This window comes from Mytilus edulis, chromosome 2 (assembly GCF_963676685.1).
Source record: "Mytilus edulis chromosome 2, xbMytEdul2.2, whole genome shotgun sequence".
Lineage (NCBI taxonomy): Eukaryota > Metazoa > Mollusca > Bivalvia > Mytilida > Mytilidae > Mytilus > Mytilus edulis.
The window spans coordinates 37,003,998-37,031,575 of record NC_092345.1 but is presented as its reverse complement, the minus strand read 5'-3'; the positions used below and the strand labels follow the sequence as shown (position 1 = coordinate 37,031,575).

Here is a 27,578-nt window from a genome sequence, read left to right as displayed (position 1 = left end):
GGTTGGGATCCCGCTAACATGTTTAACTCCGCTACAGTATTTATGTATGTGTCTGTTCCAAGTCGGGAGTCTGTAATTCAGTGGTTGTCGTTTGTTTATATGTTACATATTTGTTTTTCGTTCATTTTTTTATACAAATAAGGCCGTTAGTCTTCTCGTTTGAATTGTTTTACATTGTCATATCGGGGCCCTTTATAGCTGACTATGCGGTATGGGCTTTGCTCATTGTTGAAGGCCGTACAGTGACCTATTAATGTTAATGTCTGTGTCATTTTGGTCTTTTGTGGATAGTTGTCTCATTGGTAATTATACCACATCTTCTTTTTTATAGATAATAGTTATGAGAATTTTTTACCAAAATTAATCGCTCATTTACTACATGTACTAATTATGTAAAATGATTAGAATCTAATCAAGTAATTAACTATTATCTATAGAAAGATTATTACTCAAACAACAGTATTTGTGAACACTAGGAAAAATACACATTTTATCAACAAAGGAGTGATGATCGATTATATTTTACTAATGCCATTAATTATTTTCTGAGGGTCATCAAAGAGTGCGACGTATTTTTTCTTATTTAAAAATATTGTTTTGTAAAACATTTCTGGGACGTAGCGATTTCTCAAATTCATAAGGTAATTAACAGTCCTGCTGATGAGAATATATGCTTTGACGGTACAAAGGTGGTGGACGTGACTAAGATAAGCTAAAAATGTAAGCCTTGGAAAAATGCTCTTGTTCATACATCCTACATTTACCTCTGTTTGGAGGAATTTTATATGACAGTTGAACACAGTTGTACTGAATAACAACATAAAGAAATGTAAAAAAAGAAGATGTGGTATGATTGCCAATGAGACAACTGTCCACAAAAGACCAATATGACACAGACATTAACAACTATAGGTCACCGTAACCTAAGTATTGAACGCGTTGTTTTTTTTTCTTGCGAATATATCAAATTATTGTTTTTATCAAGATTTCATGTTACATTTTGTCATATATTAAATGTATAGTTAAATCAGATGTAAGAAATTGATTCCCTATCACCAAGTTTTTTAATCAAGTCTTTGGTATGCAATTAGCATAAAGATTAAGATTTTTATGCTTGAAATTGCTAAATTTTATACAATGCTGCATCATCAGAGATCTTATTAAGATATTCAACATTAAAAAACTGACAAAAGAGGTACAGTTTTTTAGATTTGGCTAAAAATTGAGGTAGAGACAAGATTTTACACTTTGACTTAGCATCTTTCTTTAAAATCAGTTTTTGTCGCGTTTCAGTGTCAACTGCTAACCTTCATAAAATATTCATTACTCAACCAATTTTCAAAAATAAAAGGCCATTTTACTCGTATTAGCTAGTAGAACTCAGAAAATAAGTTAAAAGAAAGAATTTGAAAAAAATATTTACTATTAAGGTAGCAATACACAGTTAGGAGTTTAGTTTCGCATTTTGGCCCCTGTGGATTTTTCAAATAGGAAAGTTATTGTGTAATAAAATTCATTTTTAGACAGCTGAGTGCTAATTCAGCCTTCAAAGATGGTTTATAAGTGCATCAAGATTATTTTTTACATGTTTTATGGGCTGTTTTCTGTTTGACAATCCGTATTTTCATAGCTAGACCGGCCATCGGTCCAGAAATTAATGTACTGTTTACAAAAACTCTTTTTCTACATGAAGTTATTGACGCAATTTTACAAAAAAAATGAGACGAAAGACATATGATTTTTTTTGGATTTGCTGAATGATATATGTTCACAGTTTCAGAAAAGGTATTACTTCAAGCGATTGAAATTCTACTTTAAGCCAAATTTTGGGGAAATATGTGACATCTTTCCCCCCCCCCCTTTTTGCAATATTTTATAACAAATAAATGCAGATTGTTGCCATGGATACACCAAAAAGAAATTATATTTTACCATTTTATATACTGGATATAAAATCTATGGAAGATTCTTATTACATACATATGCCCATATATGACACAAACCGTAATCTTGGTATTGCAAGAAAGCAATGAAAAGGGGATGGTAAAATTCATAAGGGCAAATTTTAGTATTTTTTCCTAACTGTTTATTGCTACCTTATGGCATACTTGCCAAGCTCAGAGTTGTATAATTTAAGACTTTTCATGTCACAAATCTATTGATATTTAGATTCTTAATCAACTTCTGAGTAAATTAAGTGTTTAAGAATGACAATATATGTCAATTTTATTGTTTACAGTCCTTAGCAACCAAAATTAGACATTTTGACACAAGGCTTATATTTGTACTCTATCGGCTTAACTCTTGCTTCTGGTGGATTGGGCTGCATGTAGTAGCCTAAGTATTGAACGCGTTGTTTTCTTTTCTTGCGAATATATCAAATTATTGTTTTTATCAAGATTTCATGTTACATTTTGGCATATATTAAATGTATAGTTAAATCAGATGTAAGAAATTGATTCCCTATCACCAAGTTTTTTAATCAAGTCTTTGGTATGCAATAAGCATAAAGATTAACATTTTTATGCTTGCAATTGCTAAATTTTATACAATGTTGCATCATCAGAGGTCTTATTAAAATATTCAACATTAAAAAACCGACAAAAGAGGTACAGTTTTTTAGATTTGGCTAAAAATTGAGGTAGAGACAAGATTTTACACTTTCACTTGGCACCTTTCTTTAAAATCAGTTTTTGTCGCGTTTCAGTGTCAACTGCTAACCTTCATAAAATATTCATTACTCAACCAATTTTCAAAAATAAAAGGTCATTTTACTCGTATTAGCTAGTAGAACTCAGAAAATAAGTTAAAAAGGAGAATTTGAAAAAAATATTTACTATTAAGGTATCAATACACAGTTAGAAGTTTAGTTTCGCATTTTGACCCCTGTGGATTTTTCAAATAGGAAAGTTATTGTGTAATAAAATTTATTTTTAGACAGATGAGTGCTAATTCAGCCTTCAAAGATGGTTTATAAGTGCATCAAGATTATTTTTTACATGTTTTATGGGCTGTTTTCTGTTTGACAATCCGTATTTTCATAGCTAGACCGGCCATCGGTCCAGAAATTAATGTACTGTTTACAAACACCCTTTTTCTACACTAAGTTTTTGACGCAATTTTACAAAAAAATGAGACGAAAGACATATGATTTTCATTGGATTTGCTGAATGAGATATGTTCACAGTTTCAGAAAAGGTATTACTTCAAGCGATTGAAATTCTACTTTTAGCCAAATTTTGGGGAAATATGTGACATTCCCCCCCCCCCCTTTTTGCAATATTTTATAACAAATAAATGCAGATTATTGCCATGGATACACCAAAAAGAAATTATATTTTACCATTTATATACTGGATATAAAATCTATGGAAGATTCTGATTACATACATATGCCCATATATGACACAAACTGTAAGCTTGGTATTGCAAGAAAGCAATGAAAAGGGGATGGTAAAATTCATAAGGGCAAATTTTAGTATTTTTTCCTAACTGTTTATTGCTACCTTTTATGGCATAATTACCAAGCTCAGAGTTGTATAATTTAAGACTTTTCATGCCACAAATCTATTGATATTTAAATTCTTAATCAACTTCTGAGTAAATTAAGTGTTTAAGAATGACAATATATGTCAATTTTATTGTTTACAGTCCTTAGCAACCAAAATTAGACATTTTGACACAAGGCTTATATTTGTACTCTATCGGCTTAACTCTTGCTTCTGGTGGATTGGGCTGCATGTAGTAGCCTAAGTATTGAACGCGTTGTTTTCTTTTCTTGCGAATATATCAAATTATTGTTTTTATCAAGATTTCATGTTACATTTTGGCATATATTAAATGTATAGTTAAATCAGATGTAAGAAATTGATTCCCTATCACCAAGTTTTTTAATCAAGTCTTTGGTATGCAATAAGCATAAAGATTAACATTTTTATGCTTGAAATTGCTAAATTTTATACAATGTTGCATCATCAGAGGTCTTATTAAGATATTCAACATTAAAAAACTGACAAAAGAGGTACAGTTTTTTAGATTTGGCTAAAAGTTGAGGTAGAGACAAGATTTTACACATTCACTTGGCACCTTTCTTTAAAATCAGTTTTTGACGCGTTTCAGTGTCAACTGCTTACCTTCATAAAATATTCATTACTCAACCAATTTTCAAAAATAAAAGGCCATTTTACTTGTATTAGCTAGTAGAACTCAGAAAATAAGTTAAAAAGGAGAATTTGAAAAAAATATTTACTAGTAAGGTAGCAATACACAGTTGGGAGTTTAGTTTCGCATTTTGGCCCCTGTGGATTTTTCAAATAGGAAAGTTATTGTGTAATAAAATTCATTTTTACACAGATGAGTGCTAATTCAGCCTTCAAAGATGGTTTATAAGTGCATCAAGATTATTTGTTATATGTTTTATGGGCTGTTTTCTGTTTGACAATCCGTATTTACATAGCTAGACCGGCCATCGGTCCAGAAATTAATGTACTGTTAACAAACACTCTTTTTCCATATATGACACTAACAGTAAGCTTGGTATTGCAAGAAAGTAATGAAAAGTGAATGGTAAAATTCATAAAGGCAAATTTTAGTATTTGTTCCTAACTGTTTATTGCTACCTTAAATAGCTGAAAAAATAGAAATGTCGTATTAATAATGAATAAGTATAAATGTACACCTAAATTTTTAAATTTTTTTAAAAATGTCTTCAGTTAAGACAAAACGTTTAACGATGTGAAAAGCAGCGTCTTCTATGTAAAATAAATTCGCAGATTTTGGCACTTCTATCACATTCACTGGCTACCTATAGAACAATAGATATTTTTTCAAATTATATTGTTTTTTTACTGAAAGTTTGAATGTTCCGAAGTGACAAAGATTTTCTAAAAAAGATCAGTTTGCATGTCATCCTATAATGGACCCTCTATCAATACATGTTTCTCAGTTTCAACAATATTTATACACGCTTCACATATTCGTTAATGGAAGGATAGGTCTCTTACTAACAATATTCATATAGTCTTAGATTGCTTGTTTTTTTTTATAGATATAAGCCAATCGAAGTACATACTAATGAATTTAAGTACTAATATTCTCAAACTAATCAGCAAATTTTCCCAAAATTTCATTGCATGTCACCTAAAACCGTAAAGAAAGTCCCAAAAGAAAAAGTTTATACACTAATGTTCCAAGTATAATATAAAAAAGGGGGAATACCCTGCCCGGAAAATAATATTACTGATATGTAAAGGAAAGTTTTAATCACGGATTTGACTGAACTTGACACTGTTATCTGAAATTCACAACAGGTGATCAAATATATGATGAAATTTGTGAACTTCACGTGGATATCTTTAGAAAACATGCTAATCGAAACAACAGGGGTCGCAGACATCTGTTTTCGTGTTTAATTCTACATTTTAACGATTCCAATTACCTCATTCATTCGATAAATAAAAAAAAAATAAAAATCTGCCAATACATGTACAATATAAATGCAATAAGATATGGAATGAGTGCCAATGAGACAGCTCTCAGTAAACTAAAATACATTCACAGAACAGGAATTTAAAGAAATTTCCTTTTTAATACAAATTTTACTTAAATGTTGAAGTATAAGAATTAAATATATTTCACCATAGAAATTTCTGAAACGACGGAGACAAATTAAAAATAATATAAATTTTGTTCTATGCGATTTATTTTTTCTAAAAGTTAAGTGGATAAAAGAAGGATGTGCATCAAACAAGCAATAGACTAGTATATATCACATGTACATGTAAGATAGTACAGCGATTCATATTGCCAATCAAAAGCATTGAAAAGGTATCAAATTGGTGAAAGAAAATTTAACGTATAAGATTTCATTCCAAATCCATCTACTCACAAAAAAATCTTCTGAAAATGGTACTGCATCAGGAAAATTTAAGATACTGACACTTTTCCTGTTGCATCAAAACCAATTGGTCTTTTTAGAACATGAGAATATTATATATAAAATATGCATCTATTACTTATATAAAAATCAGATGAACATGTTTAAGTATCAAAATTGTTTAGTTATTGCCGCCTAAATATTTAAAAAAAATTTTTTTTTAAAGATATGTAAGAAAATTGCAAAAAAAACAAATTCATTTTAGATGGGATTTCAAGTTTTTGAATACGCTTCACGAAAAACATCCAATGCTGAGTTAATGTAGTAGTGAAAGATTTTATATTATCAAAAATAAAGAAAACTGACAGCTGGACAAAACTATTATTTTAAATTAAAAGTTACACTCCTCTTACTTTACTGAATTTTCAAATTCATGATGTAAAACATTTTATTAAATGTATAGATATTTTATATACAATTAAATTTAACTTGGTTTTGTGACCTGTGAGAGATTTACTTGGTAGGATCATGGAAGTACTATATCAATATAATATTTCGATGGACTTAGAATTTTTCTCGCAGTCTTCAAACAATGACAACTTGACAACTCCAGTTTTTGATAAAAAAAGACCCCGATTCAATTTTTTTTCTAAAATACCAAATATATACCATTGGAAAGATTATAAAGCAAAGAATATATATTTATGCCAATGAATTTTTTTCTTAGAATAGTGAAAGATGTATTTATATATGAAAACTCCTTTGCACACGTTTTTGGTTTTGAATTGTATGAAGTAATAGGGAATGAACCACTTTTAAAAAAAATGAAAATGGCCTTAACTTCTGCAATCCCGATTCGATCATAAAATATGTCATTAGAAAGCTAAGAAAATGTATTTTCTAATGTGATGCCAATGAAAAAGATATTTATTTTTGTTTACTGTCAGCTAACCAAAATTCCATATTTCCTTTAATAATCTATAGTAAATTTATCCATATCAATTGCGATCAAATTTAGCGCATGCGCGCCGAGGGTGCTGATAATAGTTGCGTATGATGAATGTCACTTTCCGATGGACTGTAATCTGTGTGGAGGAAGAGTATAAAAGGGGAATGAATCAAATTGCAAATAATCTGTAGGCCATGTTTTGTAATACTTACGTATTGCAGAGAAGACGTTCGAAATGACGATGGGCGAAAATTTGTTTTTCTCTAATATAAAATATATGTAGATAAGAGCATTTGTGAAATTTATTTTGTATATGAATATGGAACAATCAAAAATCACATATTCAAATTGTACCTCCAGGAGATTCAAAATAAAAAGGAGGGTCAAGGTTGTAAAGATATGACAAACTATTCAATGCAAACATTATTGTCTAGCGCGACAGATGCAAATATGTATGTCAATACAATTATCACTTATCCACTTCTTTGAGTATATAAAGATGTGAATGTTGATTCAGCTCACTAAAGATAAGCATATCAACTCACTACAGCCTATTTATAGAGAATCATTACGTTGCATTAATGTCTATTGTACTTCCGTCCACTGGTTGTTTCGGCAGAGTATCACGAAAGGAGGAAAACATTGGTCAGCTTACTGAAAAGAACGCATTTCTAGAACCATCAAATGATATTTTATATGTCAAAAAGAGTTTCAACGATTTTTCGATCAACTTTGAAGTCATCTGTATTGGAGCTGAAACACTTTTCAATTTAAACTGTTGATTTATTATGAATATCATATGAAGCAGTGACTGTCGTCAATATTTACCAAGGGGATTTCTAATAAAACAATAGAAAGAACAGTATGTTGAGATCAGCAGAAGATATACGAGTAGAAAAAACGCAGATAATGACTAATGTTATCAATGGTAAAAGAAGAGTTGACATTTGATTTTGTAAAAAAGAATAACAATTAATCTGTTCGATTCTATGTTATACTAAGAAAAAAAGTTGTAATGTATTTTACGTACGTTGATTTCATTCACTTATAAGCCAAGTATTTAAATATCTGTGTTTAGTTCTTTCCATCTTTCAGTGGAAAGACCTACACGAAGGGGTTGTTTTGATTATAAGGTCTGTCCACTTTGTAAAAACTTTGTGATTTCATTCCTTTATCTTCTTCTGTCACTTTTGTTCGTACGTTATGATGTATTTTTATGAGATGTCGACTAGATATGTGGCAAATGATACCAAACAATGTTTAAGCTTTCGGAACGCACCTTGTCTTACCAAACAATTTATTTTGTTAGAACCATCTCGCCGTATACTGTTTATCTTGTTATTGCTCCTCCTTTGCAACCGTAAAATAAATAGAGATTCCCCCCCCCCCCCAAATTATCGTTGATATCTTCAGGAAATTGAGAATATGTTTTATCAAAGCAATCCAGGAACTCCATGTAAGGGTGATGTATTTGATATACGTTATATGTGTTTGTAACTGGTGAACTATAACGAACTATATCCTTACTATTATATGTAAGCCTTACAAGCATCCCCCTTTTCAATACATGGGGACACGTTTCAAGAAACACGCGAATTAAAAGAGGGACAGCCAAGATCTTATCTATAAAAAAACTTGCATCTTATTTTTTTCTCATTTTAAGACCCTCGGACTTTATGTTTTATTATTTTATTACATTTGTCTGTGCATCTTTTGATTTACAGAAAAACTGAACAAATCCTTGCGTTCTGTCATATAGACATGCTCTTCAACTTTGTACTTGATTGGCTTCATAACTGTTTTGATTTGGGCGTCGCTGGTGAGTCTTGTGTAGACGAAACGCACGTCTGACGTATACAATTATAATCCTTGTACCTTTGATAACTTTATTCACTTGATGTATTTAAGAATGTCAAGAGTTTATTTTTTACCCTTATGCACTCCAACCCACCACTTTTATTCCCCTTTAAAAGTGTCCTGTACCAAGTCAGGAAGATGGCCATTGTTATATTATTGTTCGTTTCTGTGTGTGTTGCATTTTAACGTTGAGTCGTTTGTGTTTTCTCTTATTTTTGAGAAATTGAGATAAGACGTGGCACGGTACTTGTCTATCCCAAATTCGTGTATTTGGTTTTCATGTTATATTTGTTATTCTCGTGGTGTCTGATGCTTGGTCCGTTTCTGTGTGTGTTACGTTTCGGTGTTATGTCGTTGTTCTCCTCTTATATTTAATGCGTTTCCCTCGGTTTTAGTTTGTTACCCCGATTTTGTTTTTTGTCCATGGATTTATGAGTTTTGAACAGCGGTATACTACTGTTGCCTTTATTTACCAGTTACAAATACATATTCATTTTAGCAAATACATATGAATAATACCTCTCATACGGAGGTACCGGATTACTTCATTCAAATTTATTTTCGGAATCCTGTATATATTGTAAGCAGTTTTTGGGGGAAAATACGTTGTTTTTTTCCTCACACATGCGAAAGATTAGCAATAATGCTAAAACAGTATACAGGGACTTAATTCTTACAAACTAACTTGTTTGTTAAAAAAACAATGCGTTTCAAAAGCATAAACATATTCGATATCTTTTGCCACATATATAACCGATATCTTTTAGAACCACAATAAAGCACAAGAACAAAAAAATATTGAAGAAGAAAACACACAATCAGCACAATTATAAAAGGTCTTTTCAAGAAGAGAGACCTTATTATCAGAATAAAATCAAAGATTTTTTTCATGGAAATGTACACCCTTATAATCAGAACAAACCGTGTAGGTTTTTCCAAGGAAAAACATTAAGACCTGAGCAAAGCTAATGAAAACACGTGACTTGGAAGATGATCAAATCAAACGACATTAAATCTAAAAGCAAATAATGATGTATGGCATAAAACCGACTAACTGCTCATTCTAAAAAAGTAACAAATGTTTACTTTTAAATACCATTATCTGCGGTTGTTTTCTATTCGCATATATTCTTATGATCTCAACATACTGCTCTTTCTGCTTTCAAACATCAATTTTGTAAAAATTGATAATATTCACGGCTTCAAAGAATATTCTTGACACGTCAACAATTCTAATCGAAGATATCTTTTTTCCCAGTGCAGATCACCTCACAGTTTATCGAAACATCGTAGAAAGTATTTTTGTCGTCGAAATAATATTTTGAAATACTATTTACTGGAAATGAGCTGGTATCACGTGGATAAGTGATAATTGTATTGACATAAATATATTTGCGGCTTTTACCCTCGACATCAATCTTTGACCAACAAAAAAAATTCGAATGTGTACAACCTTGACTCTTTGTTATGACTAGCATTTATGTTGAATTTCCAGCAGATGAAACTGCGTTTTCTGTTTTTATTTGTTTGGAAGATGATCTTGAATACAAATTTAAGGTGGAACCTAACACTACAGGGAGATAACTCTGTAAAATCAGCTAAACGTTTTAATTACGTTGTGTTGTTAAGGGAATATTAAGCTTCTCAATGATCAACATAAGTGTTTGTCAATCTGCTAGAGTTATAACCAGTGTAATTTTTCTGATAAAACGGTTGGTTCAAATTTTTTTACATTCTTATATTTTTGTTAAAGGGTCAAAGTAAATACTTTGTCAAAATTTAAAGAAAATTAAACGAGCCAAATTAATTTTAGTTAAAGTGTTGGGTACCACCTTAACAGAAAACATATTTATCGTACAGTCCTTTGGGTTATCTTCTCTGCACTTTTTCTCATTACAAAACCTCTCCTTCGAATGATTTTGCAACTTTTTTTTCATTCCATTGATTTATTATTCTTAAAAACATGTGGTAGTCTGATGTTACCGACTTTATATCTGTGATTGTGCATTTTTGGCAAACCCCTTCTTCATGACATGATCTTACACCAACACACACTATATTGTACAACAGTCATTTCGATAGAAAGTTGCAGGAGTATCTTTGTAGTTATGTTTCTTTATTTCTATTGTGATATGTTATATCGTTAATGTTTTTAAAGCAGTAAAAGAGGGACAAAAGATACCAAAGGGACAGTCAAACTCATAAATTGAATATAAACTGACAACGCCATGGCTAAAAATGAAAAAGACAAACAGCGAACAATAGTAAACATAGAAAACTAAAGAATAAGTAAAATGTATATTTGCAAAGTTTAATGTTAAACCTTCATTGTGATCTGAGACTACTATAACACAGTGTTATAGTAGTCTCAGTTGTGATGGTATGTAAATAGGATTTCAGCTCGTTTTGTGGTGTAAGAAAAGTTTTAAAAAAAACCGTCCATTACACAAAATCACTACATGCCCTGCAAAGGACACACAAAAAGCAAAGGTACAGCGCTTTCATTACTGTTCTTCGTCTCAAAGGAGCCTTCAACATGGAGCAAATTAACGATCCCTAACTGCAAGTTTAAGACGGCCCAAACAGCGATTTGCGAGTAGTTATTTGCCAAAAATTCGGATAGACTTTGAACGATGTCACACTGCCTAATCAGTGCTGGTCAAAAAGAACAAACTGGAAAGTAGTTCATATTTGAAACAATATTGTTCCTATACATAGCTGTAAATATCAATTTATGTAGAATATATTTTGGTTATATAGATATCAAATGAAAGGATAAGTACTAGTGGCCCTTGAACACATTTTTACTAATAATTTGGCATAAGATTGATTTACAGAAAAACTGAACAAATCCTTCGTTCTGTCATATAGACATGCTCTTCAACTTTGTACTTGTTTGGCTTCATAACTATATTTTGATGTCGGCGTCGTTGATGAGTCTTGTGTAGACGAAACGCGTGTCTGGCGTATTAAATTATAATCCTGGTCCCACTATATTCACTTTATGTATTTAAGAATGTCAAGTTTATTTTTTATCTTTATGCACTCCAAGCGCACGATTTACCAGTTACAAATACATATTCATTTTAGCAAATATATAACGAATATTACCTCTCATACGGATGTACCGGATCGCTCCATTCAAATTTAATTTCGGTATCCTGTAGATATTATCAGCAGTTTTTTGGGGAAAAGACTTTTTTCCACAAATGCGAAAGATTAGCAATAATGCTAAAACAGTATACAGGGACTTAATTCTTATAAAGTTTCTTTATTTTTATTGTGATATGTTATATCGTTTATGTTAAGCAGTAAAAGAGGGACAAAATATACCAGAGGGACAGTCAAACTCATAAATTGAAAATAAACTGACAACACCATGGCTAAAAATGAAAAAGACAAACAGCGAACAATAGCAACTTGTTTAATAAAAAAAAACAATGCGTTTCAAAAGCATAAACATATTCGATATCTTTTGCCACATATATAACCAAAATATTTTAAAACCACAATAAAGCACAAAAACAAAAAATATTGAAGAAGAAAACACACAATCAGCACAATTATAAAAGGTCTTTTCAAGAAGAGAGACCTTATTATCATGGAAATGTACCCCCTAATGATCAGAACAAACCGTGTAGGTTTTTCCAAGGAAAAACATTAAGACCTGATCAAAGTTAATGAAAACACGTGACTTGGAAGATGATCAAATCAAACGACATTAAATCTAAAAACGAATAATGATGTATGGCATAAAACCGACTAACTGCTCGTTCTAAAAAAGTAACAAATGTTTACTTTTAAATACCATTATCTGCGGTTGTTTTCTATTTGCATATATTCTTATGATCTCAACATACTGCTCTTTCTGCTCTCAAACATCACATTTGTATAAATTGATGATATTCACGGCTTCAAAGAATATTCTTGACACGTCAACAATTCTAATCGAAGATATCTTTTTTTCCATTGCAGATCACCTCACAGTTTATCGAAACATCGTAGAAAGTATTTTTGTCGCCGAAATAATATTTACTGGAAATGAGCTGGTATCAGGTTTTTGTCCAGATATTTCCTTCTTTCGTGATAATTGTATTGGCATAAATATATTTACATCTGTCGCCCTCTACATCAATGTTTAGATACAATAGTTTTTTGCATATTTACAGCTTTAACTATTTGTTATGACTAGCATTTATGTTACATTTTTCTACAAATGAAACTGTATACCTTGTTTGCTTCATATTGAAATTTAAAGGCGATCTTGCATATACACTTTAAACAAAATATATTGACGATATTCACTGCTTCATAGACTATTCATGAAAAATCTACAGTTTTAATTGAAAAGTTTTTCATTCCCAGTGCTGATGACCTCAAAGTGTATAGAAATATTGTTGTCGCAAATATGTTTTAACGGTACAATAAATGTGTTCTTTTCAGTTTTGTGTCCAAGTATTCTCTTCTTTTGTGTCTTTCTGCCGAAAGCACGATAGGTATTGTAACGTAATGAGTCTATACCGATATAAAGTAACGAATTTGCCGGTTTATTTTTAGTGTTATGATTTTCAAAAGTAGCATTCTTACAAACACGAACACATGGATAAGTGATAATTGTATTGACAAAAATATATTTGCGGCTTTTACCCTCGACATCAATCTTTGACCAACAAAAAAAAATTCGAATGTTTACAACCTTGACTCTTTGTTATGACTAGCATTTATGTTGAATTTCGAGCAGATGAAACTGCGTTTTCTGTTTTTATTTGTTTGGAAGATGATCTTGAATACAAATTTAAAAGAAAACATAGTTATCGTATAGTCCTTTCGATTATCTTCTCTGCACTTTTTCTCATTACAAAACCTCTCCTTCGAATTATTTTGCAACTTTTTTCTTCATTCCATTGATTTATTATTCTTAAAAACATGTGGGAGTCTGATGTTACCGACTTTATATCTGTGACTGTGCATTTTTGGCAAACCCCCTTCTTCATGAGATGATCTTACACAAACACACACTATATTGTACAATAGTCATTTTGATAGAAAGTTGCAGGAGTATCTTTGTAGTTATATCGTTTATGTTAAGCAGTAAATGAGGGACAAAAGATACCAGGGGGACAGTCAAACTCATAAATTGAAAATAAACTGACAACGCCATGGCTAAAAATGAAAAAGACAAACAGACAAACAATATAACACATGACACAACATAGAAAACTAAAGAATAAGTAAAATGTATATTTGCAAAGTTTAATGTTAAACCTTCATTGTGATCTGAGACTACTATAACGCTGTCTATAACACAGCGTTATAGTAGTCTCAGTTATGATGGTATGTAAATAGGATTCAAGCTCGTTTTGTGGTGTAAGAAAAGTTTGAAAAAAATAAACCGTCCATTACACAAAATCACTACATGCCCAGCAAAGGACACACAAAAAGCAAAGGTACAGCGCTTTCATTGCTGTTCTTCGTCTCAAAGGAGCCTTCAACATGGAGCAAATTAACGATCTCTAACTGCAAGTTTAAGACTGCCCAAACAGCGATTTGCGAGTAGTTATTTGCCAAAAATTCGGATAGACTTTGAACGATGTCACACTGCCTAATCAGTGCCGGTCAAAAAGAACATACTGGAAAGTAGTTCATATTTGAAACAATATTGTTCCTATACATAGCTGTAAATATTAATTTATGTAGAATATATTTTTGTTATATAGATATCAAATGAAAGGATAAGGACTAGTGGCTCTTGAACACATTTTTACTAATAATTTGGCATACTACAAAAATTAATGAATGAATTCTAAAATTGAGAGCATATATTACCTTTATCTCAGGTATATCCACAGTTACAGTAACAAGCAAGGTCTAATGGGTATATAACTAAAGACCAATCCTGCCCCCGTAAAGTTTTAAACAGGAAAACATCTAAAGGAATAAGGTGATAAAAAATTACCTTAAATTGAGATAAAGATGACTGTTATAGAAAATCTGTTTTGCAGATAACAGAGATAACTAGATTTGTAATTGCTAGCAATAACGGATGGCACCCTCGTCCCCCCATTGCCAGGATAAAGGCAGCCATTTTGAAATTTCCAAAGTCAAAGAGCGTATCTACACATGGAAATTCTGATTTTTGTAAAGTTTTATTTAGTTTGGAGCATTTTGAAATTTTTGACATTTTAGTCATTTCCATGGTTACGGCGGCCATTTTGAAATTTCTAAACTCCAAAATGCAATTCTGCCCATGCCAGTTATCATTTCTGTAAAGTTTCATCTAGTTTGCAGCATTTATAAATTTTTGAAATTTTTGATATTTCTACTGTTTCCATGGTTACAGTAGATAATTCCAAAATTCTAAAAGCAGGCATCTCATTGCCATATGTCATGTTATATATCAATACAGTTTCATTGATCTCTATGCAATATTCTTAAAGAAAATGCAGCTTTTATGTATTTGTCCATAGGCTCAATGTTAAACATTTGCCCTGTTTCCATGACAATGGCGGCCATTTTGGTATTTCTAAATATTGTCTTGACATCTTGGCATACCAAGGAACATTTCCATAAAGTTTCATCCAGCTAGGTCTTATAATGAAAGATTTAGAATTTTGAAAATTTTTCACTTTTTTGCAGTTTCCATGGAAACGGCGTCCATTAAAAAAAATTCCAGAGTCAGATGCACAACTTCACATGGGGGTCCTCATTATGTTATAGTTCCAACCTTATTGGATCACTCAATTCTTAGAAACACGATGGACAAAATGTGTGGAAGAATAATAAAAATAAGAAAAAAAAGAAACGTAGATTAACAATACGTCACCCCAACTCCGTTGAGGGTGCCATAATGAGAATTCTCACCAAGTTTGTAAATTCATGAGCAACACAACCATCCCAAATGTTGAACAGTATTTGCATACACTTCCAGAGCCCCACCCCAGATATTGGTTAAGTTCATCTTGATCATTCTTTAGTTTTATAAGTTTGCCTGGGTAAAAAGGCAGCACCTTAATTCTTAGATAAGAAATTGAAAATAAAAGTGTAGCATTTAAATAATGGCCAGAATGAAACACTTCCTTCTTAGTGGCTTTCAATACACAATAATTCAACATCAACATATTTATTATGAATGACAAGAAATGTATATAATATAGTATTAAAATACATATCACAGTATATTTTAACACTAATCATTTTCAGATTCTTATCTTCCTCAAAGGAAAGCAAATTTATAAAAAAAAATCTGCCGTCAATTATTGCATTGTTTCAAGCTTAAATATTGTTTAAAACTTAGATACCATATTGCATAAGATAATAAGACCTTTTTATTATACAAAACTGACCATGTTAGATTTTAGAACAATGCTGTTTGTTTGAAAATTATAATAAACTTTTAGATGTTGCAATAGATTAAACAAAAATCTTTAAATATTGAAATAAAGTATACTAGATATTCTTTTCAAACAGATCTACAGGTAAAAAAAAATTAACAATTATATCTATATGGAAAACATAAGAAAAAAAGGTAAAGTTAAAAACAAATGAGAAAAACAATACATGCAACCCTTACTTTGAAAAAGATGTAATGAAAAAATATAAAATCTGGTATTCTACTTTCATGAAAGGAAATTGATCCATTAAATTTGAAGCTATGATACAGATGAATATTTGCTGTTGAAAATGAAAAGAAAGATAAAAATACAATAAAACATGAGGAAAAAAACTTGATGCAAAGTTCTATCTCAGTTTTTCTTTACATGTATTACAAATACATCCACAAACATACTTTAAGAAAATCTACAAAAGTAACAATTGTTTTGAATGAACACAAATGATTATAACTTCATGATAATACTAGTATCCATACAAATAAACAGTACAAGGATGATCTATCCCAACAATATATATAGTACAACTTAGTTTTTTTTACAGTATTAAGGATTAACTATTTGTTTAGTATGAAATGATCTGACTATAGCAAAATAACTCATCAATGATACCAGGCTTATAATTTTGTATGCCAGACATGCATTTTGTCTACAAAAGACTAATTGGTGATGCTTGAACATAAAAAAAAATGGTCATATCAAGTAAAAAGTTGAAGAGCACTGAGGATCAAAATATTCTAAAAGGTTTTACCAAATACAGCTATCGTTATTTTGAATGATTTAAAATTCAAAAGAAGAGAGTTCTCCACCATGTTATTGTTATGGTGAATACCTTTTCAATAAATGTATCACTCAAAAAACAATATTTAAATCTACCACTTTCAATCCTTCATTTGATCAGAATTAAGGAGTAACAATATTGAATTTGAAGAGTTGTCAATGTCAATTAGGGATTTGACAGTTGCAAATGCAGTTTTACTGTCAACAAAAAGCTCTATTCTAATGTAAATGATCCAGAAAAGAATTCAAGAATTATTGACGGCAATTGCACAACAATGTTGCCAATGATTCTGACCATCTACCGCTGAATTGACAACAGAAGTCAATAATAAGTTATCAAAGGCTTAAAAAATATGGTGTTACATGTCAAGTTGCATTAGAATGCAATGTTGAGTGTTTCAAAAGCTTCTAATGTGTGACATTTTCAGTAGTTAAAATGTTTATGAATACAATTTGGCCTTGTCTATTTCATATAGATCTATTTAACATAAAAAAAAGAAATTTCAAATGAACATGAAAACATTCATGATTCAGAAGAAAATTAATTCAGCTGTCATATGTCTCTGTTTGTCATTGGAATTATGTGTACTCCATCTACAAATCTGATACAGTTGTTTCTTATATTAAGATAATTGATTCTTTTACTTTAATCAGATGGTGATTTTTATATCATTTGTTTTAATTTATCTAAAGGGAGACAATCCTTATTCTATCCAAGAAACTCCATAAAATGTTTGCCAGCAAACAAAATTTTTTTGAAAATCTGATAAAACTCTTGTTATTTTTTAGTTTTTGAAAGAAAAACGATGCCAAAGTTAAATGTAGGAAAGATTTCGAGAAAAACATTTCCTACCAAATTTTCAATGACCGTTATGTTAAATTACAAAATTTTTACAAAACTTAAATTACCAATACTATAACATAATACTTCAAATGATTTTTTTATTTAGTGCTCTTTGTAGTTATATTTCTATAATACTTTGACAGGGCAGATTAAGCAAATTAGCAATTCTAAAAAAAAAACAAAAATGACAAGGCAGCACTCGCACCAACAAAGTGGAAAGGGGTTAATATAAGTTGTCCACTATAAATAAACATGTTTAAACTACTATAAAATGATTTACTATCAATAATAACATCCCAATATTGACATTACAGTTACCAATTAATACACAATTTATCCTTTATACAAATCCTGGAACCAGCCAAGAGTATACTTTTTATTTATTATATATTGCATTGATATTATATTCTAAATGATTAAATAAGTTTAGAATACATGTAGTAAAAAATGTGCATCAACTGCCTAACAAATTAGCAAAGGGGAACAACTCATGTTTATTCCTTTATTTACTAAAAAATCATTAAGCAAAAATTCCCAGCCTCATTGCGAAAAAAGGAAAAATTCTATTTTCTCAGTTCACAGATTGATATTGTTTCAGCCCTTGACTTTACATAAACATCTGTTATACCAACTTTGGTATCAAAATCTTGTTAAATTTTCTTATATGTACCGTAAACAATAAAACAAATCTCTCTTCACATAAAAAACATTAAAACAAATTTACACAAGCTAAATCTTACATCACATATCTATAAAACATTTTATTAAGGAATGTATATAAAATTGTAAAAAAAGAATGGTGGGACTAAGTTTTTTGTAAAGATTTAAATGGTGGGACTTTTGCTTGAATTATGATATGATCTGTATAATTAGTGCAATATAAAAATTCAATAGAAAGTGCAATATAAAAATTCAATAGTATTTCAAAAGAAACAGGACTTATCAAATTGTACAGCTTATATTAAAATAACCAGTACAATTGGTAAAGCACAGCAGTGGATATCAATTAAGTAGGACAATATTACACGATTTCAATGCATTTTTTGTGTATGAAATGCACAATAACAATTAACAATTCCAAAAACATTTTCTCAACAAATTATCTCCCTTGCTATAAAATACCCTGATTCAACCATTAAAAATACAATATTCCTTCACAATAATCAACAATTATTACAAACTCATTCTTTTGATTGTACATAGCTGGGACAACTGGCCAAACAACACATTTTTAACATAAATATCCTATTTTCAGTAAATCAGCCATCCTCGACAGAAATATTTAATGATGGGTGGGTTATCCAGATACCTCAGTCTTATATATGATTGGATTACTTCATCTGGTAACCATTATTGAACTGGTTCCTTTTTTTAATGAATCTAACAACAAACAATACACATAGTATCTTTCTCTATTTATATTCTTGTTTTTAACTAGTCTTTCCTGTTTTTAGAGAATTGGATACCATACGGCATAGGTAATATTAGTACACAAAGGATACATTTAATAACTTAATGTAGTTTACTATATACAGATGAGTACAAATATGAGCCATTAAAAGTATCCCCCTTCCCAGCATAGAGTGCAAGTTTGGCAAAAATGAGTCCAGAGTGTGTCAAAACCATTGCTGAATCCAAACTATTCAATCCTTCAATTCCACTATTCAGAAATTTTACTACTATAATTGACTGAAATCTAAAAACTTAATCTACACTTCTGAAGTATGGCCATCAACATTGTTGAAGACATTTAAACTGACAAAGGGGGAAAAAAACATAAAAATTAACATTCAAATTTATAAATTTTAAAGAATTGTTCCTGAGTTTTGTATTTATTTTTAAAGTAAAAATAATCAAATTACAGCTTCTTTTGTGTAATAAAAATTATGTTCCTGCATAATATCACACAATATATAAATTGTTCAATAAACAAATCTTGTATTGCTATCTTCTAACTTGAAACCTCTGATACATATTTATTTCTTTCCTTTTGGTTCTTCAAATTTATTAGTCTTATTGAGGATTTTCATCAAACTTTTGCTCATAAAGTATGGTTTTTCTGGTGATCCATCATGCATTTCTAAATCTTCCACTATAAAAAAAACCAATAGAACAATTACTTACAATAACAAACAAAAGAAGACAAAAAAAAGGCTATATTCATTCATTTATAAAGATATGGAAGACAATAATATGCTGTGTAACCCCTCCTCCCAAATAAAATAAATAATGGCATTCTGTAAAAAAAGAGGTTATAAAAGTTCATTGGCATACAGGCATTGGCATTAAAAGGTGTTGAACATGTTTTTTTATTAGCTGTTTTCCAAATATGACAAATTTTAGGTTTGCTATTCATGAGAAATCCAGATATTCCTATGATAAAAAATAACGAGTGCACAAGGCCTATACATACAAATGGATAAGTGAAAGTTTCATAAACATATCCAGTTTCTGTTTAAGGAGTAGTATCAGAAACAAGGTATAGATGGATAAAAAAGAAAACACATAGAGAGACAAATGTATAATTGAATTGTAAAAACATCCTTCTATAAATGCGGGAAAATTAAAGTGGTTTATGTATGAACCTGTCATAATAAAATTTGTCTTCGATAAATCTTTTTTTTTTAAAGTTTTGCTTGTTATGTATACTTACAGAAACACAAAAATAGTGTGTCTACAGCCATGTTATACACACTGAAGAAAGTGCAGGCTATAATAAACATCCCAATCACTACAACCTGAAAATACAGGGGAGATATTAAAATAACAAATGAAAGGGGAGATAATTATATTAACAATTAAAATTAAGTAAATATAAATATTGGGTACCTCATTATGGTTGTCATTTCCTATTTCATCAATTACATTGAAATTTATTTTTTTGGGAAATAGTGACAATACAAGATAAAAAATCAGAGTATATAATATAGCTAAAATATTCAGTTTGTCGATTTTTTTTCAAGTATCCGTTTTAAACAGAAGGATAATCATTGACAAAAGTCAGAGATAAATAAAATTTATGGTTAGTAATTTTAATTTTACTTACCACTACAGGAGTTAGGAAGTAATTCAAATTGGGATTGTACTTCTGGAAAAAATCTATCCCACCAGAAAACCAGAAATAGGCTCCAACACCTGCAAAAATAGATTTTAGATCATAATTTCTACTTTCAATGTCAAATAACAATAAATATATTTAATTCTATTTTCCTTTGAAGTATTCAATTTCTAAAGTAAATCTAAAGCAGTAAGCAAGGTTATTCGTAGAGTTTTTACAAACAATTGTAACATGATTGATGTTAAGGTTACTTTATGGACATGACAGAATAAAATCTGTTTTTTTCCCTAGTTTTCAAAAATCAACCAAAAAAAAAAAAAACAAATGTAGATTTACATGCATGAAAGGAATATTTGGGAAAGCTACCCAACAACACAAATAATCAAAAGACATCTATATAACAATGAACCGTTAAGGCAGGTTTGATTGTATTTAGTTTCTAGACAATTTAAAAAAAAACAAAAACAGATCATGACAATGCTTATTAAGAAATAATTCATGGCATTTTATCTAACCATGGATTTGGCATCTACATTTGAATGTTTTATTACGACCGAAAGTGTTAAGTACTTCTTTTTAATTTCACTCAATTCTGTCCATTTTTGTTTATTATCTTGATTGTATCTTCTTTGAATATTGTTATAAGAAATTTGAACATCAGTTAACTTTGCCGCCTAAATGTCTACCTGTACATATCGTTCAAAAAGAGGCTTAATTGTACTCACCTACAGCTGCTGTTACCATCAGTTTGCTGATAAACAATACATAATCACAAATCTTGTCTAATACAACAGCTCTGTAATACACAAAAAAGTTATAAACTATTATAATTGTACACTCATAATATTCGTAATATAGAAATTTTTAGTACAAATCTTAGAAAAATGCAGAATGCAAGGCTTTGCTAAAACAAGAATGTGTCCATAGTACACGGATGCCCCACTCGCACTATAATTTTCCATGTTCAGTGGACCGTGAAATTGGGGTCAAAACTTTAATTTGGAATTAAAATTAGAAAGATCATATCATAGGGAACATGTGTACTAAGTTTCAAGTTGATTGGACTTCAACTTCATCAAAAACTACCTTGATCAAAATCTTTAACCTGAAGTCGGACGAACGAACGAACGGAGGCACAGACCAGAAAACATATTGCCCCTCTACTATCGTAAGTGGGGCATAAAAAACAAGAATGTGTCCTCAGTACACGAATGCCCCACTCGCACTTTCATTTTCCATGTTCAGTGGACTGCGAAATTGGGATAAAAACTCTAATTTGGCATTAAAATTAGAAAGATCATATCATAGGGAACATGTGTACTAAGTTTGAAGTCGATTGGACTTCAACTTCATCAAAAACTACCTTGACCAAAAACTTTAACCTGGAGCGGGACAGACGGACGAACGGACGCACAGACCAGAAAACATAACGCCCCTCTACTATCGTAGGTGGGGCATAAAAAAATATTTTCAGAAAATGTATAGCTATTCTCTAGATACTCAAACTCTTTGTCAATGAAATAAGATAGTAATATATGGTCAGTGGATGTATAGTACAAATGAATAAACGCTAAATATCATTTGACAGCACAAATATTTGCAGAATAAAGGTTATTCTGCCAAACTATCCACATAAATATAGTTTATCTTTAATCCAGGAAAACTGGATGCATATGTAACATGCCAACAATTATATTAGAAATTTTTGAGTTACCTCTCTTTGCATATATAGAGTTCAACTATTGAAGTTTTGTAAAATGTCAAATACATTGAATTACATTAGAAATGTTTGAGTTATCTATCTTTGTATAGAGTTAAGCAAATGAATTGAAATTTGGAAATTAAATAAAATTGGAAAAAAGAGAAAAGATAATTTTTATATTAGCATTTATGTATTTTATTAAATCATATTTATGATACAGTTTGATTATTTTGTCCAGATATTATTTAAAGGTATTTCAAAATATTATTTACTTCATTCTAGTAATTACTGTACAGGTAAAAACTGTTCACTACATTGTATATTTTTACTATTGATGAATAACTGATCGACAGGTGTAGTTGTGTCTCAGTTTTGTGAACAAGAATATTTGAAGATTTAAAGTTGGTGTATTTTGTAAATATTTATAATGATTGTGAATATGACAGTTTGATATAAAAGAGTTTTATAAAATACAAAAAGAACAAAAATATGATATGTAAATGTAAATAACATTCTATATTTTTATCTGAAGTTTTGCAAATGCAAATATGATTTTGAAATTTGGATCATTTGAATTTGAAATATAGTTTTATTGAACTAATTGATAGGCATTGTTGAGAAATATTTATACTATGAAAGATGTGTTTTACATTTTAAATATAAAAGGTTCTGATAAAGTAAATATTGTTCACAGGTAGATCTATATGTGATTTTCATACTAGAGGATGATATTATTGCAGTAAAATTGTCTGCCATTTCCTTGTGCCCTTGATTGATATTATGATAATGTTTAGTTAATTTTTGATATTTCTAATTGAAACATTATTGATTATTCATAAACAAATGTTGTTTACTTTGAAGACTTTCTCTTGTGTTCATATTTTGATTTGAGAAATGTTATGAATTGTAATATTCAGAAAGGGAGATAATCAAGTTCTTAAAGCTTTTATATAGCTTTGGTTAAATTAATGTTTCTATTGTATTTAATTGATATTTGAAAAAAAGCGATCTTTATTTCAAGTTAAATTTAATTGAATTTATATCTGCATTTCATTAGACTTATGATGTTTTGTGTTTTTCTATTTTTACACAAATATTGAACTATTCAGCGTTGCCAATAATTAATGTTATTTTCGATATATGTATAATGTGAATTCGGATATATGAATACAGTATAATAAATTCATGAACCTTACATTTGTGCTTTCGTAAGCCAGTTTTATCGTTTTCGGAGGTTACACATAAAATTTAGTTAATCTCCAGTATTACCTTACAACATTCCTAAGAAGTAGGAAAAATGCTTCTTTAGCAGCAGAACAGAAGTTTCTTCCATATATTGCAGTCTGAAAGAGAGAAAAATATCTGTTTGTTTTAGTATGTTGCCTGGTAATTGTCACAATGGTACATAATGATATTTTGTGAACTATAACTTAACAATTATTTTGAATAAAAAAAATTTGACAAAAGCTTCTGTTCAAAAAGTCAATGTTATCATCCAGTTTATAATAAAAGTTACAAAACAGAAAGCAAATGTCAATCAATCAATCTTTTTAAATTGACCTCAAAGTTAGATGATTGTGATTTTTCTCTCCAAAAATTCATTATTCTTAAAATAAAATATAACTTTTTCATGCCTTTTGCTTTTGATGCAATCCTGTATTTTGACAAATTATGTTTCCCGTTTATTCATTAAACACTTGAATCAAACTAACACTTCAACAGCAGATCATAATTCAATTTATTAAAAAAGCCAGGGAAAAGATAAATATAGACTATATATATTTACCATTATATAAGCATTTCTGTTCATAAACTTCACAAACTTTTCTAAACACCAGAAGCAGCATTTCAAACACCTAAAAAGTAAATTTCAATTACATGTTTAAATAAATGTATACGAAAAACGATCTCTACACAAAGATCATTCCTGTAAAAAGAAATTATTCATGAAAAATATCAATTCAATTTCCTCTTTTGAGCTAGATTACAACAAATATATCTGAAAGCTTTGCATCTTAAGAATATGCACAAATTTGGATTTGCATTTATCAACTTGCATGAAAATTAAAATTGTGTAATTCAATTATTAATTCATAGAAAAATATGTCTCTATGTAACGCCATGCCCCTTTGTATGTTCAGATGTCCATGTTCAGTAAACTATGAAATTTGGGTCAAAACAGAAACACACACAGATTGAAACACATAATGTTATACTATATATCATGGACAGAGCCATAACATATCAGTCATGACTTCATTTTCCTGAAAGCTTTATGTTTACAATGTAACAGGTTCCTAAAAATGACAGTATTGATGATATCAAATTGTCAGGCTGAATTGTTGTTGTTTCAGAGGATGAATTGTTGTCTGACTTAGTATTGATAAAATATATACATATATTCATTTTAGAGCAGTTTTTAAGTTACATTAAACAATTTGTAAAGTTATATATATAAGAAATATATGTAACCCCTTACTTGAGGAAGAATTTGGCCACAGGATTTTCTGATCCTTTTATTTTATGATCCAGATATTCCAGTACAATCCTGATCATCTGTATAATTGCTATGATAAGAGATCCAAAAGCTAGTGTTCCCAAATGATACCTGGAAAAAAACATGACATATACATATTTTGTGAAACATCACATTTATTTATTACATAATTTCTATTTTGACCAGTTAATATAAATTACAACACAAAGTACTCAAGGTGAAATTTAATTTCTCACTGATGATAATCGTAACTTTAGAAAGAAGAAAACTTGTGTATATTGCATGCCTCAAGAAAATTTTCTACAAGTTTATATCATGCTTTGTCTGATACTAAAATGATAATAAAAATAAACTTAGTAAACAATGAAATCTGGGTTACAACCCTATTTTGGCATATGTTTTTAAAATATTTATTGTGATGAACATGACTACTAAGTTTCAAATTTATGTGAAAACAGACTCATGGTAAAGGGCAATCAAATGAAAAATATGAATTTGGGGATTTTAAGTTTTGGAACAACAGAATGTTTTTGAAAAAAAAACTGTGAGGATTGACAGCATAATATAAAATTTTATCACAAAGTTAAAAAAAATATTTACATAGAAGCTTGGAAACGAACATTCATGTTATAGTTTACAATGATATAGCAAAGTCCTTGCTTTTTATGAGAAAACCCATAAAAAATTTACTTACTAAACATGAAAGTTTCATTGAAATTCAATTAAAAGTTTAGAAAAGTTATAGATACAAATTTTAGTTGATGAAATAGCACAATTTTATAAGATACTCTATACAAGGGAAGTAACTCACCTCAAACTTCTATAGAAAGCTGCAGTAAGTGGGAAAGCTGGAATGTCTTTGGGCTTCTCAAATGCCCAGTAATATGAAGCAAATGATCCAGCAAGAGTCATCTGACCCAGAGCAACAATAAAGTTCATCACCCACAGAAACATGAATAACATAAATACTAATACAGGTATGATGTATCTGGAAATAAAAAAAATCATTTAAATTTACTGTTGTGGAATCATTTTATAATATTCATGTGATATTATTTTTAAGTAAATTTTGTGTCTTATTCCAAAGAAAATTCAGATATTGTAGATACATTAATATTTTTGGATACAAATGAATTTTCATGTATTTCATGGGTACGGTGGAAACAATTGAAAATTTACAATGAATTAAGAATTTTCTTTTGGCAAACCACAAAATTAAATATCAACAAAAATACAAGATTTTTTGTAGCTATGAAAACTTAAAACCAGGAAAAAAACTAATCCCCAGTATTCAACCAGATACAATCTTAAAATAAGTAACTACTTGAGGAGATAATGATGATAAACACTATTGATGGCATATCTTGAGTTTGTCATCTGCCGTTGATTTTAATGTCAGACTTTAAAAGGAATATTGCTCTACAAGTACATCTGTATTTTCTATAACTTATAATTGCACGGTGTATATTATCAAGGGCATATGGATATGATAAATAGTAATCCGTTTTGTTCATTCTTTAGTTTTCTACATTGTGTTTTGTATACTGTGTTGTTTATTTGTCTTTGAATGGTTTTTCTAATTTGGCCATGGCCTAAGTTTGTTTTCTACTTGTGAGTTTGAATATATAAAAAAGAAGATGTGGTATGATTGCCAATGAGACAACTATCCACAAAAGACCAAAATGACACAGACATTAACAACTATAGGTCACCGTACGGCCTTCAACAATGAGCAAAGCCCATACCGCATAGTCAGCTATAATAGGCCCCGATAAGACAATATAAAACAATTCAAACGAGAAAACCAACGGCCTTATTTATGTAAAAAAATGAACGAAAAACAAATATGTAACACATAAACAAAGACAACCACTGAATTACAGGCTCCTGACTTGGGACAAGCACATACATAAATAATGTGGCGGGGTTAAATGTTCCTTTGGTATCTTTCTCCTCACTCATTATTTCTCTTTCAATAGATTTGTTCCTCGCATACCAAAGTTTTATAACAGCAATAAAAGTGTGGTGGACTTCTTAATATAATCAATTCACCATAGATTATATACAACAGAAAAGTGTAATTGTAACTGCAGCTTACAACAAAACTGGACAAATTTGAGAAGGAAATTATGAATACCACAAAAAATAGTATGTATTAACCAATTGTCTTCCAAGTGGTCTATTTACATCTCTTTTGAAGAATTATTGGACATAAAAATTCAAATTCAAACTGCTCATGAGGAAATCTAAGTTAATTTCACCTGAAGTTTTAGGTGAGCAATCTTGATTTCAATACCTTACAATGTATCAAAAACTTTTAGTAAAATTCAAATAGAATTGATTTGTGATGATTGATAGATTAATTGATTGGTGTTTAGCACCTCTTTCATTCAGCACTATAGTGCTATCTCTTGGCTGTCAATATTTTTATTGATGGAGGGAGCTATTGTGCAGAAAGAACTACCAAACATTGGTAGGAAACTGACAATCTGATTCCATTAAGATTGGAGTCGAGCACACCTGCCATGTGGGATTCAAACTCTCAACCTCAGTGTTGACAGGCTATTTATACAGTAGTTTGACTATACTTCCACCATTAATGCCCTGCTTTGTTGCAAAAGAAATGAT

At 30.1% G+C, this 27,578-nt stretch overlaps 1 protein-coding gene across 4 annotated transcripts in view; it reads right to left on the bottom strand.

Moving 5' to 3' along the window:
* Nucleotides 1-15,785: 15,785 nt before the first annotated feature.
* Nucleotides 15,786-27,578, bottom strand: part of LOC139512102 (choline transporter-like protein 2) — a 49,638-nt gene continuing 37,845 nt past the window's right edge. For all 4 annotated transcript variants that reach the window (XM_071299489.1, XM_071299487.1, XM_071299488.1 and 1 more), the window contains 8 exons: nucleotides 25,762-25,938; nucleotides 24,933-25,061; nucleotides 24,240-24,309; nucleotides 23,723-23,796; nucleotides 21,477-21,547; nucleotides 20,740-20,828; nucleotides 20,347-20,431; nucleotides 15,786-19,785 (listed from right to left, as the gene is read on the bottom strand). In XM_071299489.1, the coding sequence (XP_071155590.1) occupies nucleotides 19,670-19,785; nucleotides 20,347-20,431; nucleotides 20,740-20,828; nucleotides 21,477-21,547; nucleotides 23,723-23,796; nucleotides 24,240-24,309; nucleotides 24,933-25,061; nucleotides 25,762-25,938 (811 nt within the window). In that variant the 3' untranslated portion in view covers nucleotides 15,786-19,669. The remainder of the gene's footprint in view (nucleotides 19,786-20,346; nucleotides 20,432-20,739; nucleotides 20,829-21,476; nucleotides 21,548-23,722; nucleotides 23,797-24,239; nucleotides 24,310-24,932; nucleotides 25,062-25,761; nucleotides 25,939-27,578) is intronic.